General features: G+C 38.4%; 2 protein-coding genes and 2 pseudogenes across 3 annotated transcripts; all 4 read right to left on the reverse strand.

The window, feature by feature from the left end:
- Window positions 1–544: 544 nt before the first annotated feature.
- On the reverse strand, window positions 545–3,783 carry LOC149102539 (uncharacterized). The gene is made up of 3 exons (XM_089273253.1): window positions 3,342–3,783; window positions 1,995–2,136; window positions 545–1,173 (listed from the first exon to the last, which is right to left on the reverse strand). The coding sequence occupies exons 1-3, from the start codon at window positions 3,539–3,541 to the stop codon at window positions 1,048–1,050; spliced, it is 468 nt and encodes a 155-aa protein (XP_089129379.1). The 5' UTR covers window positions 3,542–3,783; the 3' UTR covers window positions 545–1,047.
- Window positions 3,458–6,564, reverse strand: LOC149102540 (tolloid-like protein 2). The gene is made up of 3 exons (XM_089273252.1): window positions 5,929–6,564; window positions 5,088–5,462; window positions 3,458–3,509 (listed from the first exon to the last, which is right to left on the reverse strand). Exons 1-3 carry the CDS (start codon window positions 6,353–6,355, stop codon window positions 3,502–3,504), a joined length of 810 nt encoding a protein of 269 aa, XP_089129378.1. The 5' UTR covers window positions 6,356–6,564; the 3' UTR covers window positions 3,458–3,501.
- A 76-nt stretch (window positions 6,565–6,640) lies between these two features.
- On the reverse strand, window positions 6,641–11,473 carry LOC149102541 (uncharacterized; annotated as a pseudogene). Its single transcript, XR_016201944.1, has 4 exons — window positions 10,919–11,473; window positions 9,853–9,885; window positions 7,742–8,345; window positions 6,641–7,212 (listed from the first exon to the last, which is right to left on the reverse strand). The product of XR_016201944.1 is annotated as an uncharacterized LOC149102541 (transcript).
- A 73-nt stretch (window positions 11,474–11,546) lies between these two features.
- Window positions 11,547–13,247, reverse strand: LOC149102542 (beta-1,3-galactosyltransferase 5-like; annotated as a pseudogene).
- Window positions 13,248–15,590: the final 2,343 nt, after the last annotated feature.

A 15,590-nucleotide genomic window follows, 5' to 3' on the forward strand; every position in this document is an offset into this window, starting at 1 on the left:
TTTCCGGACATGAGGTGACCAACAGAAGGAAGAGAGGAATTTAAAAAAGCAAGTAGATGCCAGCTTCCTTTTGATCGATGCAACAAGAACATAGTTTGGGAAATCTTAAATAAGGTTACCAATAAGGGGCATGTCCAGGAGTCGGCGGAGCCAGGGACATCTGTCACCGAAAGAAGGAGGACCAACAGGCCAGGCAGGACTGCTCATTTCGACGTAGGTGTCTAATCTACTAATCATCAGAGAACCTGTTGTCATCACTCCTTGGCTCCGCTTTTTCCCAAAAGTGGTGGTGGTCTCTTGCTGGCTCAATATCTTTTTTGGCGACTGGTGGGACTAAAAAGCCATGGAACTTGGTATAAAGAGTGCTACAACATATATAGGGCACACGCTGGTCCTACCTAATTCCTATTGAGATTTCATGGTAAAAATCTCTATTTACATGACTTATGCAGTTTCATTTTAGCTGAGCCTCGAACAACTATTTCGCTTCTGTCGTGCTCTCGCAACTTTCCTCGCGCATCCATTACTCGATATACGCACACTAAACATGAACCAATTCTTTACTTCAACAGATTAATCTTAAGATTTTAAACTAAAAATTGTTTTCGCACTCTTCCTGTAGCAGGTACTGGGCGTTATATTTAGCCTTACTAACCAAAAATGGCCCGTTGGTCTAGTGGCATGATTCTCGCTTTGGGTGCGAGAGGTCCCGGGTTCGACTCCCGGACAGACCCAGTCTTTTTTTCTTTTTGGAACTAAAGCGGCGGAACGATCAACAATGTTTCTGAAATGGCCAAATGTCAGTCAGGTTTTCTAAGTTTCTGTCTAATTTCATTCCCATATCTCTCAAAGTGAACGAGGCCGATAAGCCCTCTGGCCAAGTCCGAATGATTTTTCTCTTTAGTTGGCTCTTTGATCACAATGCCTACGAGATACATTAATACATATGGATGAAGAAAAAAAAGGAGCCTGATTGCACGTCATCTTGATCGATATCTTACTATCCGTTGCCATGGAAACAGTGTGACATTATTTACCCTCGAGGACTCACGCCTTCTTTATTTGTTCCTCCGCAAAATCAAAGCACCTCTTGATACGAACGAAGCAACACAATTTACCAGCACAGCTCGGACTGTGTTCCCGGCACATTTTAAGCAGCGCAACACAACCAATCTACAAGAAAAACAAACACAGATACAATTGAATTCATTGAAATCGGCCTATGAAGGGTTTTCGATAGGAATAAAGACCTGGCATACTTGTTTCATTGCAAGTTCATCTTATTTGTATTTCTTTTGCTATGCGTTGGTTTGGTTTTGCTTTCTGTTTCGCTGTTTGATTTTGCTTGGTCGCTTGAGTGACCCTGAATATTGGCTGATACTGACAGGCCTCAAGTGGACTAATTTCAGTGAGTTACAAACACAAGACCATTCATTTACGGTAGATTGTGGCTGTTTAGGCGATTTTGGTAACGATATGTGTTTGGGGACGGACCGTTATTTTTTGAAGAGGTGGGGGGGGGGGGGGGGCTATATGGGCAATCTTCTGGGGCGTGAAACTCACCCTTAGGTTGGACGGGATTTTTTTTTAGTGAACAGTAGCTTGTCGAAGAATTTGTATAACACCGCAAATAGGACCTGGGTAGTAGAAATTATTTGCTTGGTTGATTGTTTGTTTTTTTCTTGGTTATGGTTCCCTTACAAGATTTTTTTTTTCGTAGTTTTTACTGCGCAGGAATTTTTTTGGGAAATTGCCCAGCTCCTACCTTGGGTACCAGAGGTTTTTTCTCGCGCAAGGCGGACGGAAATACTTTGCTTCGCTGGAACGAGCAGCGAAGCCGCCAGAAAATCTTCTGGTACCCTGGGTAGAAGTTTTTCGTGCGGGTCACAATAGAGACATGACCGACACCGGAAACCGCGCAAGAAAAATCTTTGGCACCGAGGGTACCCAGCTCCCCCAGCGCCTTAAAAAAAACATAATGGTCCGATCCTTACCTGTAACGGAGAAGGTGAAGGAATTGGCGTGGGGTGGTGTTCCTTGACGCATTTAATGAAGTTGTCAATGCATTCCAGCCGTTTACAAGCATCTTCTCCGGCCTTGTGCCAACAGGCCTCTCCTTTTATTTTGCAAGGTTTCTGTCGGGAAAATTTTGTGCAATCAGCATGACAGAACTATTCCATTTTCAATTCACAGAGTGAATCAATGAATCTTTGTTTATGATATTTGCCTCATTAGTATAAGCGCTTCAGATTCCGATTAAGCTGCAAAAATACAGCAAAAGCCCGCGTATAACAACCTAAAATTTAAGAAACTGTCGGTCTAAAATTTCCCTGTTAAGCACCCTTCACACAAGAACCATTCTAGGCCCAAATATCTTATTTGCAAAATATAGGACTTTTTTTAAAATATAATTAAGTACAAAGCATTCGATACAAAAAAGGTAATAAAAACTAACCAGACCACTGGCAGTGTTATAAGACCACAATACGGTACTGTGAACGATTCAATATAAAGGCCACACTCATGTCTACATTTTTTTTACCAAAAATTAAGAACCTGATTACGAACCTACCTAGGTACCCTAATTTGACAGTAAACCTTTTTTTCTTATACACGGATTTTTACTCTATGACTTGGGTGACCCTAAATATTGAAAGGGCGTAGCACGGTTACGTTAACTGCAACCTTAGAACTACATGGGTCTGAGCCACTCACAAAATTTCTCAGTTTTCGAAAAAAAAAAGTGAGTCCTTCGAAAACCCTGTAGATCCTAGATAACCGACTACGAGTGCGGCCGGGGTGTCTCCAAATGCTCGAGAGATTAGCAAATACAGGGTAATTTGAAGTCTAGACGTGCCCGCAACGAAAATAACTTTAAAACCACCAATCCTCGTGTCACTGAAAAGAACTTTCAAAGCCTAAATGACCTACGGTAGTAATTTTTAAAGAAGCATAACATTCAAGAAATAGGTCTGAACAGAGCTGGGACAATGTAACTTGTCCGTCCTTGCAGCCCAGATGAAAAAATAATTTTGAATCTAACGTAAAGTGATTCGAGACCAACGACGAACATAACCTCTGAATCGCACTCAGTGACATGAATAACTTCAAACAGATATAAAAAAGGCAAATCTTAAACCTAACCATGAAAAATAATTGTACACGGGTGGCAAAAAACTTCTAACACCCACAAACACCTCTTTTTATTAAACCAAATTAAAAATCATGTTGCCAATTATTTACGAACAGTCAAATTCGTCATTGCGGCCAAAGTTAACTTGTTAAAACTGCTATTACGCAAGAAGGAAGATATCAAGTAAAGACTTTGTTATCGACTTATCATCCAGTCTTGTATTTCTTTGTCATGATCGCGGGCAACCAGAGTATTTTCCGGCAAACCCTGGTCTCTCAGAACCTGAGCCATTCTTTCGCCATGTCGCTCGTCCAAGAAATCCAACACGGCTCTGTGAAATTCTATTTTATTGGAGGACACGTAAGCTGCTAAGGCGCTGAGGAGGAGAAGAGATGTGAAAGTCTTCATTTTGGCTTCGAGATGCGTGCAAATGACACTGTAATTTTGAGAAAGCGAATGCCTCTTATATAGAATCGACAGACCCCGGCCTGATTTGGAGGCTGTCAAGAACAAATGGTGTTGCTAAACAAGTGTTTGGACAGCTTTGCTTCGTTAGTGTTCAACGCAAAATTAAGTGTGCTGTCGAGAACAAAAGAGAGCGTCCTAGATGGACACAGATGTGGAAGAAAAAGCAACCCGAAAACACGGAACGATATGAAATCTTTTCAAAACTAACACAGATAAGGTAACAAAGAAACCTCTCTAAATTCTGTCTAAATAAATAACTAACAACTTGATTATGTTCTTTTATGTAGAGTTTTTATCTTTTCTACTGTCAAGAAAATTGGTAAAGTTCAAACTTGTAGCTTAGTCTTCTCGCAAAGTCGCAATTTCAAATAATCTATTTGGTTTTGCGCAGAAAAAAGAGAACAGATATGTTACTTGTTGTCACTAAGAAGTCAGACTTACACACATTAAATCATACTCAAGATTTGAAGTACCTTTATCTGCATCAGGATTATAATAAACTATCTGAGATATGAAGGACAAGTTAAGGGAACACCAACGGAAGAAAATTAACGTTTTTAAATTGGTCGGATATCTTCGAGTCTGCTCAGTTTACATACTTACTCATTATATTTGTGTATGGCTTCATAGACATCAACCTTGCACCCACTACGAGCGGCTAAGCTGTCGGAGTTTTTGTTTTCTTCTTTTTTCCCACTGATTTCCATCTCAAAACATTTTAGTGAGAACAAAACAAGATTATTCCTGCAGATTATGAACTCTCTGGCAAAATTACGTGAGCTTATGACCGTTCGTCGACGCAGAGGACGACTCTGGGATTGAAAATAATTTGCTAATATCAAGTTTCAATCGGTTCGGTGCGTAACTCGCTCAAGCGCAAAATATATATGTAATGACATTTGTGAACTCTAATTTTAGAAAATTAAGTTGATTTTGTTCACGTCCTCTTAATACGTAGAATTTTGCAATTTTACGTTGTTATTTTGCTAGGGAAGGCCAATAAATCCCCCATGATTTGTAATGCTCTTGTAGGCCTCTTCTTTTGTTTATTAAACCTTCCGATAAAACACTAGTTAGAAACCAAAAATCTCCTTACGTCTTACATGCACCGTAAGCCAAAACGGAAATTTCTTGAAATTCCCTATAAAAGGCTTTGAATATTTGACAGGGCTCAGAACGTCTTACACGTAACGAATCGCTTATAACACAAAAGACTTCTTTTTTATTCCGAAAGAGGAAAATTTTTAAAAAACGCTACGAAAGTGAGACAATTTTATTCGAACGGTATGCGTCTGTATTGAAAAAACTTCAACCCAAACTCGCGGGCTTGTTTATTACGCGTTGCTGATTACATAAGTCTCTGTTATTCAATATTTGATCACCTAAGTAAGTAAAACTTTTCTCCATAACAACAGCCACTACTACTCATAATGCAGTCGACCTTCCAACTGCAAAAACTTTAAATCTAGACAGCAGCTTAGCATACCTGATTTGACACGTGTAGCAAAGTATGTGGCCCGAAATCCTGGGTTTGAGCCATCGAAACCACGAAGATAGCTGTCAGACCTGAACCGTACAAACAATGCTCTTCCGCTTGAAAATATGTTCGGCGGAGCCTTGGTAGAGCCACAGAACCGATTCAGCAATGGACTGGTTACATCTAGGCCATCTCTAACTTCCAAAACGTCAGTACAGTTTGGATCAAGATTGATCGGAGCTAAGAATACAAAACTAACTCTGTATTCCTTAGGAACGCGAATTCTCCATATGCATTCCATCTTGCCTGGATAATCTAAAGCAAACCTTGGGCTATGGACATACCCACGACGATCCGTAAATGTCCTGTTCCTTGGGCATTCGTCTGAAGAAAGAGGAAACAACGACTAATGCATTGAATCTAATTTAGTGATTGCTATAGTAAGTGCATGGAAGCTTATAGCTGTACATAAAAATGTCACTGTTCCATAACACCAATGCGTAAAAAACAATCATTTTCTGAGAGATGCAAGTGGTTTATTTTACGATGATTCGAAGTGATTTGCTTGACTGAAAGATACTGCCTCTTATTTAGGTATAAAGGGACACACAGATATCCGTTGACAGCAGTAAACGTGGCTAGGCCTAAAAATCCATTTTCTAAAGTTCAAGGCACCACTTATTTTTAATAAGTATCGTCATTAGCTGAAGTACAAAAAATAATGTGTCTTAGTCGATCATTGCACTCACACATCGCTGATGAACAACAGATTGATAAGAAGAATGACTTATTATTGGACATATATATGTGAGAGAAGATTGCGACTCAAAATATTGATACGTGCATTTACCTGCAAGGCTTCGGATGGCTTTATACGTTGTGCGAAATCCTTTATTGTTCGTAAGTTTGTTCGTTACGAAACGAAGCCAGCTTTCGCGTCCGCTAACATAAATAGGAGAGGGCGGGGTAGCACCGCAAAATTTTCCAATAAACTTTCCTTTAGAAGTTGTTCCAGCTCGAACTTCTAGAAAGTCACAGGCACAGCTCTTGTTACACGGATGAATGTTGAAGTCACCCATATCGAATGAAAGAAGAACGTGATGTCCTATTGGTACTGATATGATCCAGGTACAGTCATGTTCAAATCCGTAATTGTGTGGAAAATCTGGACTAGTCAATATTCCAGACATGTTTGTTAGGTTCCTGTTTGTTGATTGGATGTTAGAGATAAGAAAGTTATACTTTTCATCATACCATGCACCCATGTTCATTGACATATTGTTTCAATCATTTTCAGAACCTTTGTCATTAAATTGCAGTCAAACATCTAATAATGGCCACCTCTCTTTAACGCGGCCACTTTTTTTTGGTCCCAGCGGAAAGCCCGTACATGCACTCTTGTTTTAATTTCTCTACGACAGCAACGGCCACTAAAACGCGTCCCACCTGCCAAAATAACCTCTCGACAAGGGCTAGTTCATCAATGACGGACGAACGGTGTATATACAAAACCACACTTTTAATTGGAAAAGGTCACTAAACTTGATCCGAACTACGCGTCGTTGGTCTTTGTTTCTGTTTATACTTTTTGTTTTGATGTATTTTTATTGGGTTCCGTATTAATATGCTACAATAAGCATTTTGTTTCTGAACTATAAATATTGTAATCCGGAAAAGAACAGGTGACATGTTACACAACTACCTTACTTTCCCTTGTCCTCAAGATGGCCGTTGTAGATAGTTTCAACGGTATCATATGAGTTACCTTCGTCCATTTTCACGACTTCATAAGCGCCAATGAAATCAAGGTAGATGCTGTCGGGTAAAGTCATGTCGACCATCATCTGACGTTCTCGTGTATACACCATTGTATTCGATTTGGGGAAACAGAACCGTTCAAGAACATTCGAAGCAGAAGATATTCCGTTATAGACAACGACTTCACTTTTAGAACGTAAACAGGACACAAATCCGCTGATGTTATAAAAGAGCAATGTGAACTTCAATCAATGTTCAGCTGGGGCCGTGATGCGCCATACGCATCTACTGATGTGGCTTAATTCTTGTGGTTGGGGACTGGCTATCACACCACGGTCCGTTGTCATGGAGATGTCGGTGTTGGAACGTGTACATTCTAAATGTATAGGAACAAAAATGGTACCAATGTTGAATAGTTTTTAGGTACTAAGAGCTTTGCGCGTTCTGTATATTCAATCCGGAATTGGTGTTCCATAGCTCTGTCGGTCCGATAAAACTACATTGTTCTGACTTGAACCGGCTATGCATGGTGAAAACATGTTCAGATCTTCCACAAGATGCCAATCTTTAGAGTACAGACAGTGTTCGCACAAAAGTCCACATGACTTCAGTACCAGGTTTATCGAGGCTGGCCCATCCAGCTACGTGGCAGGACTTCAGATGGGACTGTTAGTGAAAACATAGCGACCTGTCTTGAACTAAATTAAAGCTGGCATGGTTTCCACTTAAAATCCTTGGTAGAGAGGAGGCAAAATGATCGAAAAACCTTTTCATGCAAGGGAAATACTACTAAACTTTGTAATTTCATCGAAAGAATTTATGAACAGTTCGGTATGATGTGTCATTGGTTATACAGACCGCTTCTATGGCAGCTACATCATTTTACAACATACTTAATGGCTTACCTCGTATTTCATAATCACCTTTTGCGGGTGATTTAGAGTTAGGGCAAGCTCCGGGACACACAGCAGCAGAATGAACCCTGGCATCCCTCTTGAGGTAACGCTCTATAATGTTAACGCTGACATTCTTACTTAAGTCGGTTTTCCCATGGAAAAGGACCAATGCACTGAACATGCAGCCATCAAACTTATCATTGGACCCTCCGAGGGTGATCTTATCTGGTTTACTAAAGATGGCTATTTTGACACTTGTGTCTTTAGTCTGCATTTCCTCACCACCATCAGTGCTGTAAGTGACCATCTTTCCATATCTTTTAACCTCAATATTGTGTCTTTGCCCATCGCAAAACGTTTTGTTGTGAGATGGAGATATTCGCAAGTTGAAATCTCCATCTTCGTGTTTGTAATAAAAATTGACTTTATCTTCTTCTTCCAAAGAAATTTTGAAAAAGTTATCTGTCTCTACTAGTCACAAGTATTAAATCTCCCTTGCAACTTGTGGAGGAGAATTCAAGTTGAAATATGGCTCCTAGGAAGGCCGAAGTCGTGTTAAAATGGTACTCCACGTAACTTGTCTTTGCTCTCAAAGTTACTCCATTCCCCGAGGCTGTTTGAAAAAGAATTAAACAGAATTAAACTATTTATCGAAATAAACCTAAATACATGTAGCAGATAACTTCAAAACATGTCAATCAGTGGACTCACTGTGGACGTTTTCAAACACTTCACTAAGTAAAAATATGAGGATGGACCGATGCAGTGATGTTTATTATTTACGGTACACTTACAAACAGAGTAAGCAACAGATAATATTTTGAGAGTCTTTGATTGGGCACAATACTACTCTTAATACTGATTTATTCCAGTCTCAAGTGACATTCCAATGATTTTATTGCTCCAGCAGGTTTTATCTTCTTGCCTTGATGCTTTCAAGATTTGGCAAGTTAGACCAATCCAAAAAGTTTAGGAGAGACCACTTTGCCATTGAAATAGCGTCACTCAGTGCCCGGCGGTGCAAGTGTTTTTCGTCATTTACGTGCGGGGCAAAAACAGTACGGGAGGAGGGAAACTGGAGGAAGCCACTTTGAAAAATCAGTGGTATCGAGATGCTCAATTGTTATTTCTATCAACAATCATAGGGTGCTAAATATTTTGAGCTAATTGTAAAGAACTGGAAAAAATGTAATTGAGATACATTGTGACAAAAGTAGTCGATTCCTATCAAACGCTGAACAAACAAACAAAAATTCCCTAAATTAAGATAAATTTTGTCGCGACTGGTTTTGAAGGTGTAGCCATCTGTATTCAATTTTACTTCAATCAGACCAGCGTTTGATTTGTATTATTATTATTATTATTAAAACTAAACTTTGCTTTCTTTTTTTAACGACTTTAATAAAATTGTTATCGTAAATAGTTTTGTGCTGGAAGCAATTATCATGTGAAGTTTTAGTGAAGAGTTTTAATGACCTATGCATACAAAAAAAAAATTATTATTAGTATTATTATTATTTCTTCTAACCAACAGTTAATAATGAATCCAAGAGCGCGCATTGGATATGAGGTGATAGATAGCCAACGAGGCGCCTGGAACCGAGTTGGCTTTAATCATATCATATCCAACAAACACGAGTGGAATAATTGATTTATTACAAACGCCCCCAAAAATAGAAAAATAAAATAAAAATAAAAACGCCCTCAAAACTAACGCGTACGCTTACTATATTCGCAGAACATGGTATAATTGCTCATGTACCATGATGGCTAAGCCAGTGAAAACTCTTGAACTGCATTATCCAATGATCAGTTTTAAATACAAGTCATTATTCAAGGATTTGCAACTTCGCCTGTGGAACACCTGCCTTATAATTTCCCTTTTTTTTTGCGAACCACTACCAAGAATACATTTTCTACAATTATAGTTATCATCATTAAGCAAGGTTCATTATTTTTTGCCCTGTGTTTACATATTCTATAATTAAAAATTCGTGTTTTGGTTGAAATCTGTGTTGAATGGGCCATTTTAAACAATACTAAATAAGACTGGTCATTAAAAGAAGAAGTTAAACATAAAACTATTTTCACTATAGACAATTACCTTTCTGACCACTTACCATAGCAGAGAGCTTGCCTTGTACAATACAGAGCTAAACAAACATGACAAAGGGAGGCGTTAAAATACTTTACTAGCAAGACCGACTAATAATTTTTCCATGTGGTTTTGGTTTTTGCTTTTGTTTCTGTTGCTATACAGTGGTCGGTTTAAATTAATAACTAAGCACATAGTTCTGAAATCGCTGATTATCACAGAATAAGAATTGTACCGAAAGCTTTCACAGGATAAAAAGTTCGTTCGTTTGCATATATTTTACTCTTAAGGTGAAATACATTTTTACTCTTTAATTATAAATGAGGAATATGTACTGAAATTACCAGTCAGAACAATGTTTCGAGTTAATTGTCGATGACCATTTCACCAGATATCACCGCAAGTGTTTACTTCAAAGGCCATCTGACGAAAACTTTCAAAGTTTTAATCTTTGATTTTTCTTTCAGCGGGTTTTTGGGCTGAGCATAAAAATATGCTTGCCGGTAGACATGCGTGGTTCAACAAGAAGCTAAAAGAGTTACGGTGAAGGAAAAATAAAACAGAACTGAGGAAAAGACGTAATTTTTTTTCTCCCAATGCCTCACCAAGGAACTCATATCTGTAGAGCGTTTTGCTGAGTCCCTTTTTTCATGAAAAACTGCTTCTATAAATTCGAATTGTAGCCCATCTGTCAAACGCATCCTGTGGAAATCGCCAGTTAGTTTTATCTCTCAGGAGCGGAAAAATCAGATAATCTGCCATCCACGAGATTAGTTTTCAATTATTCACAATAATTTAATATTTCTGCGAGTGACTTCATTCGTGTTTTCGTTCTTTTCATCTCTTTTTTTTTTACGAGAGGCTGTGATTATGAAGTAATCGTGTTAAGGAAAGCAAAATCGAGTCAGTGATTTTATGGTAAGAGTGCCTTTCTTTCCAAAAATTCCAATCGCAAACAAGCTAGTTGTTGTGTAGCTCAGTGTTGGAAAACCTTAACGAATCAGGTTGTGAGCATTGCCCAAGAATTTGCTTCTCATTTAAAAAAGTAATCAAACCTTCTTGTTTTTGCCTAAGATTAACGAGGGACTTACCCGCCAGCGAGATTGTAAAATGGTACCAAAGACTTCCTTTACTCATCTTGAAACTATACTTTAATCTATTACAGTGCGAGATTCATGCGTTGAAATTATGGTAATCCCGAACTCACGTGCCTTATTAAATGAAAAGAAGACATCCGAGCAACGAAGTGATTAACATTAAGAATCATAATGAGGCGTTCTCTGCCAGAACTCGAAAACAAGAATTTTAAAATACATATTAATTATTAAGTTACATGCTCAAATGACAGCCCAACGAAATTTTGGAACCTACTAATCTCCTCGCCTGCATCACTTAATATAAATAATATAAGTGACTTTGACAATAAATCAAAGTTCAAAGTCACTTGAAAGATTTTAAAGCAAGCTGCCCCATATAACCCCACTTCAAATCAATGTAACCTATGCCTCTGGGAGAAGTACCTTTGTAAACCTGAGTTAGCCTCTCTGAATAAATGGAATGAACTGATAACTTCATGTAGACATGCAAACAAATTCTTCCGGAAAAATGCTAAATTTTAACTTTTAAAGCTTCTGTTGTTACACAATAGTAACAGTGTTTATCTATAATTTCCAATTTTCCTTTTTTTTGTAAAAGCGTTCACTTATTGTAGCTATCATATTTGCAACGGTTGCATGTGTATTTCAAATCAGTGTAATGATGTAAATTCGCATTTGGCAATTTTATCTCATGAGTGCTGCACACAAGCTGTGTACTACCAAACTAAATAGTAATAAAATGTCAAGTCAGATCACGGGCAATTTGTCGGGCGTTTTGATTATAAGCGCATTTGAAGCCCATTTCTGCCGCAGGGGGAAAGTATAATTGCTTCCTTCGAACATAAATCGACTTGAGCAAACTCGCTATATTTACATACTGATTCAGAAAGTAAACAAAATGAGAGAGGCAAACATTAGCCGCTGAAGTGATCGAGTTTTAAACGAGACTAAGGGTTTAAGGGCCTCAGTTTGATGCCACACTTTGTTAACCATGTTTGAGAGCGTTGTGTCAAAGTCTGCCACCAATTATTTTCCGTTTGCTTCACCCAAACACGAGGTTTTCCATCAAATTCGCCGGCCAGGCCCAATTGAGACGATACTAGGAGCTGAAATTCGGGTGATTAAGCGTCTCTGACTGCCGGTATTCATAGTTGTCCGGAGGTATTACTATATAGTTGTTTGTTTTCCTCAGTTTTCATACTCTTGGATTTTTTAATTTCATCTTCCAGTCTTTCTTTCATCGCTTGATTAAACAATTCCTCGATGCAATTTATCGAGGCTTGATGATAAGCAATAGTATCCGAGAAATATTTGCATGGCCCATACTGCCAAGGACGAAATCCTTGATGGTGTCGCACATCTGTCACTCCCAGCCTTTCCACTAATGTACCTATGTACACGTCTTCAAGCTTCAAAGGTTTCTTGCCATTTGCACCATTTTCAGGACAAGGTCTGACGATAGCACGTAGCCTACGCCGCCACAAAAGGCAGGATATCTGGTTTTATTGTACTCTTCCACGGACACTCCATACTTTCCTTGCCGAAGAGGTACCACACTCCGCCTCACGAATCCGAGATACAGCTTAGTTTTAGGTGTGTCGGGGTTTCCTAGATAGTCCATTAGTCTGTAAGGATTGACAAAGACATCGTCGTCTGTTTTCATTACAAACTGAAAGTCGCAATATATTGCCGCCCATTCCAGACCCATTTGTATCTTCAGTGTTAGATTTTGATAAGTGTCTCTCTGTGCTCCTCTTGCTAAGTCATTGTACATCAAGTTTTCAGCTTTTAAATATTCCTCCTGTGTACTGTCTTTCGCTTGACCGACAAGAAACATTGTTTTCCATCTTATGTTTATTGATGGATCGCTTGCCCATGTTTTCCGAATAACTTTCCTTCTATCAATATTGTCTGGAGCAGTTGCAACCAAAATTAGAAGGAATAATGTTTGGGTGTATCGTGTACGGGATATTAAATAGGTTCGGTGTGGAGGAGTGACTTCTTTAGCTGTTGAGAATGGAACTTTTGCTGCCGGGCTAAATGACTTATTGTTGATGGTGAGCGCAACTTCCTTTACAGCCGCCGGGCTAAACGACTGTTTGTTGATGGCGAGGGCAACGTTCTGTGGAGCATCTTGCGGTGTACCAGGTGAAATGCCGCGATGATACAAGTCGCTTTTCTGCAAAAAGGAAATGATGACTGACACGGTGACAACGACGGAAATCAGCAATGCAATGAAAAGCCTTGAATTTCGTACACGTGTCACCCGCGACAGCATTCTGACTTGCTATAACGTTTTGTAATAGATTACAAAGTTATATCTCAACTTCAATTTCGCTGTTTTAAGGATCGTTTTGTCGCGAGCGCCTGGTTTTGAAGGTTCGCCACTGCGCGAAAAGCCAAATATTCGGGCCCGAATTCGCTCGAATACGGATCGGCGCACGCCGCGTATGCCGCAATGTTCTGACGTATTCGATTACCACAACAACAGCAACAACAACAACAACAACAATTTATTGGTATTCCCATATAGATGGTGTTACCTAAATGCAGAATCGCTAAATAAAAATTCAAAAAACGAAACAAATTACAACAGCAACCAGGAAGAAAAATAAAAATAGTTAATTACAAGATTCTTCATTTTAAGTTCTAGGGTTACAAAGTTCTCTTATTTGTAGTGCTTCATATGTAAAGTAACCTAGTTTTTTACAAATAAAAGTATCAGCATTGTTAAATAGAAATATTGTTTTCTCTGTGTTATTAAAGGAATCAAATTTTGGATATTTCGTGATAATGTCATCTCTGACTTGTTGTCTAATATTATTGTATCGGTCACAATGAAATAAGAAATGCATTTCATTCTCAATTTGGTTAGAACAGCAGTACTGACAAATTCTAAGAGTTTCAGGTAATTTAGGAGTACAGTGTCGCCCAGATTCAATTCTAAGATTATGATTACCAGATCGGAGTTTTGCCAAAGCTTGTCTATGTTTGAGGTTCTTTACTTGTTCTAGGTACTCAGATCTGCTTACATCTCTTTTAAAACTTGAGTAGAAATTCAACTTTCTGTTACGGCTGACTCGAAATACACCTGGAATATTCTAGAGGAATCCGGCCTGTTTTTCCGTATTCAAATTAAATACTCGTGAATGACTCGAAGTGTTCGATAAATCATACGGGCCACGTTTTGGTAGATTAATGTTGCATTAGATGTTCTTCGAAGATATAGCGATCATTTATGACTCGAACATTTTCGAATACTCTCAGTTGTTCGAGAGTTTGCGACTGGAACACGCGATGCACGACGCCACTTCTGACGTGAATGTCTTCGAATACTAATAAATACGTCAAGTATGCTCTAATTTTCGAGAATCGCACGCTGTGAATATGAAAGTTATGTCACATTTTTCACAGCCAAAGATGTATTGCGTCGTCAAGAACGGGTTTTATGCAGGTAATATACGCTACCGCGTAGTTCATTCAGACAACACGCTAGTGTTCCGAAGCGTCCGACTGGAACACGAGCTCGAGACTCATGCAAGTATGAAACGTGTTCATGTTTGAATACTGAGGCATACGTGAGGTTTTAAGGTATTCTAAACGACACACTTTATTATGAAAAAGCAGAAGTTCGGAACCATCTGAGAAGCAGTCTAAAAAAACACTTACATTTTGTATGCAAACTTTAGAACTAGATGCTGCTATGTTACGAAAGAGAATTAGGGATGAATTATTGAATTGCTGCTTTGCATATTTAGAGCGGTTTTCAGTTGAGTGTAATTAGACAATTAACTTTGGTTTTGGTTTTGGTTTTGGTTTTACTACAGTTCGAGATTAGCTGAGAAGTCTGATCGGTAAGTAATTGGTTTTGGTTTTGGTTTTGGTTTTGGTTTTACGACACTCAATTGAAAACCACTCTAACATCATTATTATTTGGTTCAACAATTGGAACCCTCTTAACATTACCATAAACCTTTAGAGGGGTCTCACACAAAAGGGATGTAGTGCATCCGATTTAATCTGTAGACATTGTATATAAACCCCATATCAAATTAAAACTTATAGAGCTGGCTATCAAACTATACCAAGGACTTTCAAATAAAATGAATTGCCAAATTTTTCTAGACATTTTAGTGCTGGCGTCCAAATTGTTATTATTATTATTATTATTATTATTATTATTATTATTATTATTATTATTATTATTATTATCATCACATTTTGAAAGCTACATGTACAAGTCAAAGTGAACTTTGTTTCTTGTTAATTTAATTTGTTTCTCAGTTTCTGGACACAAAACTCTAAAAAAATTGCCTGTGTGTTGCCATATTCAATCGCAGTAAAAAGTTACAGAACATTTCCAAAACAGGATTAAAGAATGGTGGAGTGATCATTCAAAAATCACTCTCAGAGAAAAAATATTTCAAAATAAAAATTAACAGACATGGATGATAAACTAGCTACTATCCAAAATTTGAGGCAGACTCACTTTGACTTAGCTTTCAAAAAGTGATTTAGATGCTCGCACAGAGAAACCCTGAAAAATTCGATAACTCATTTTATTTCCAAATTCTTGGTATACATGTACGTGTAGATTGATAGCCAGCTTTATTGGCTTTAATTAGACATGCTAAATGGCGTGGGTGCAAGACACTCTGAAAGATAT

Source organism: Orbicella faveolata, unplaced genomic scaffold, assembly GCF_042242905.1.
Source record: "Orbicella faveolata isolate gen_17 unplaced genomic scaffold, um_ofav_v1 contig_35, whole genome shotgun sequence".
NCBI classification, from domain to species: domain Eukaryota; kingdom Metazoa; phylum Cnidaria; class Anthozoa; order Scleractinia; family Merulinidae; genus Orbicella; species Orbicella faveolata.

What these genes read in the sequence shown, in the direction of transcription:
- LOC149102540 (XM_089273252.1), bottom strand. Translation starts at nt 6,355, where the DNA reads ATGTCAATGAACATGGGTGCATGGTATGATGAAAAGTATAACTTTCTT. An exon ending in AGCCATCCGAAGCCTTGCAG is followed by an intron (nt 5,463 to 5,928) that starts GTAAATGCACGT and finishes CTCTTTCTTCAG; the next exon opens with ACGAATGCCCAAGGAACAGG.
- LOC149102539 (XM_089273253.1), bottom strand. Translation starts at nt 3,541, where the DNA reads ATGAAGACTTTCACATCTCTTCTCCTCCTCAGCGCCTTAGCAGCTTAC. An exon ending in AAAGAAATACAAGACTGGAT is followed by an intron (nt 2,137 to 3,341) that starts GATAAGTCGATA and finishes ATTTTCCCGACA; the next exon opens with GAAACCTTGCAAAATAAAAG. An exon ending in CTTCACCTTCTCCGTTACAG is followed by an intron (nt 1,174 to 1,994) that starts GTAAGGATCGGA and finishes TTTTTCTTGTAG; the next exon opens with ATTGGTTGTGTTGCGCTGCT.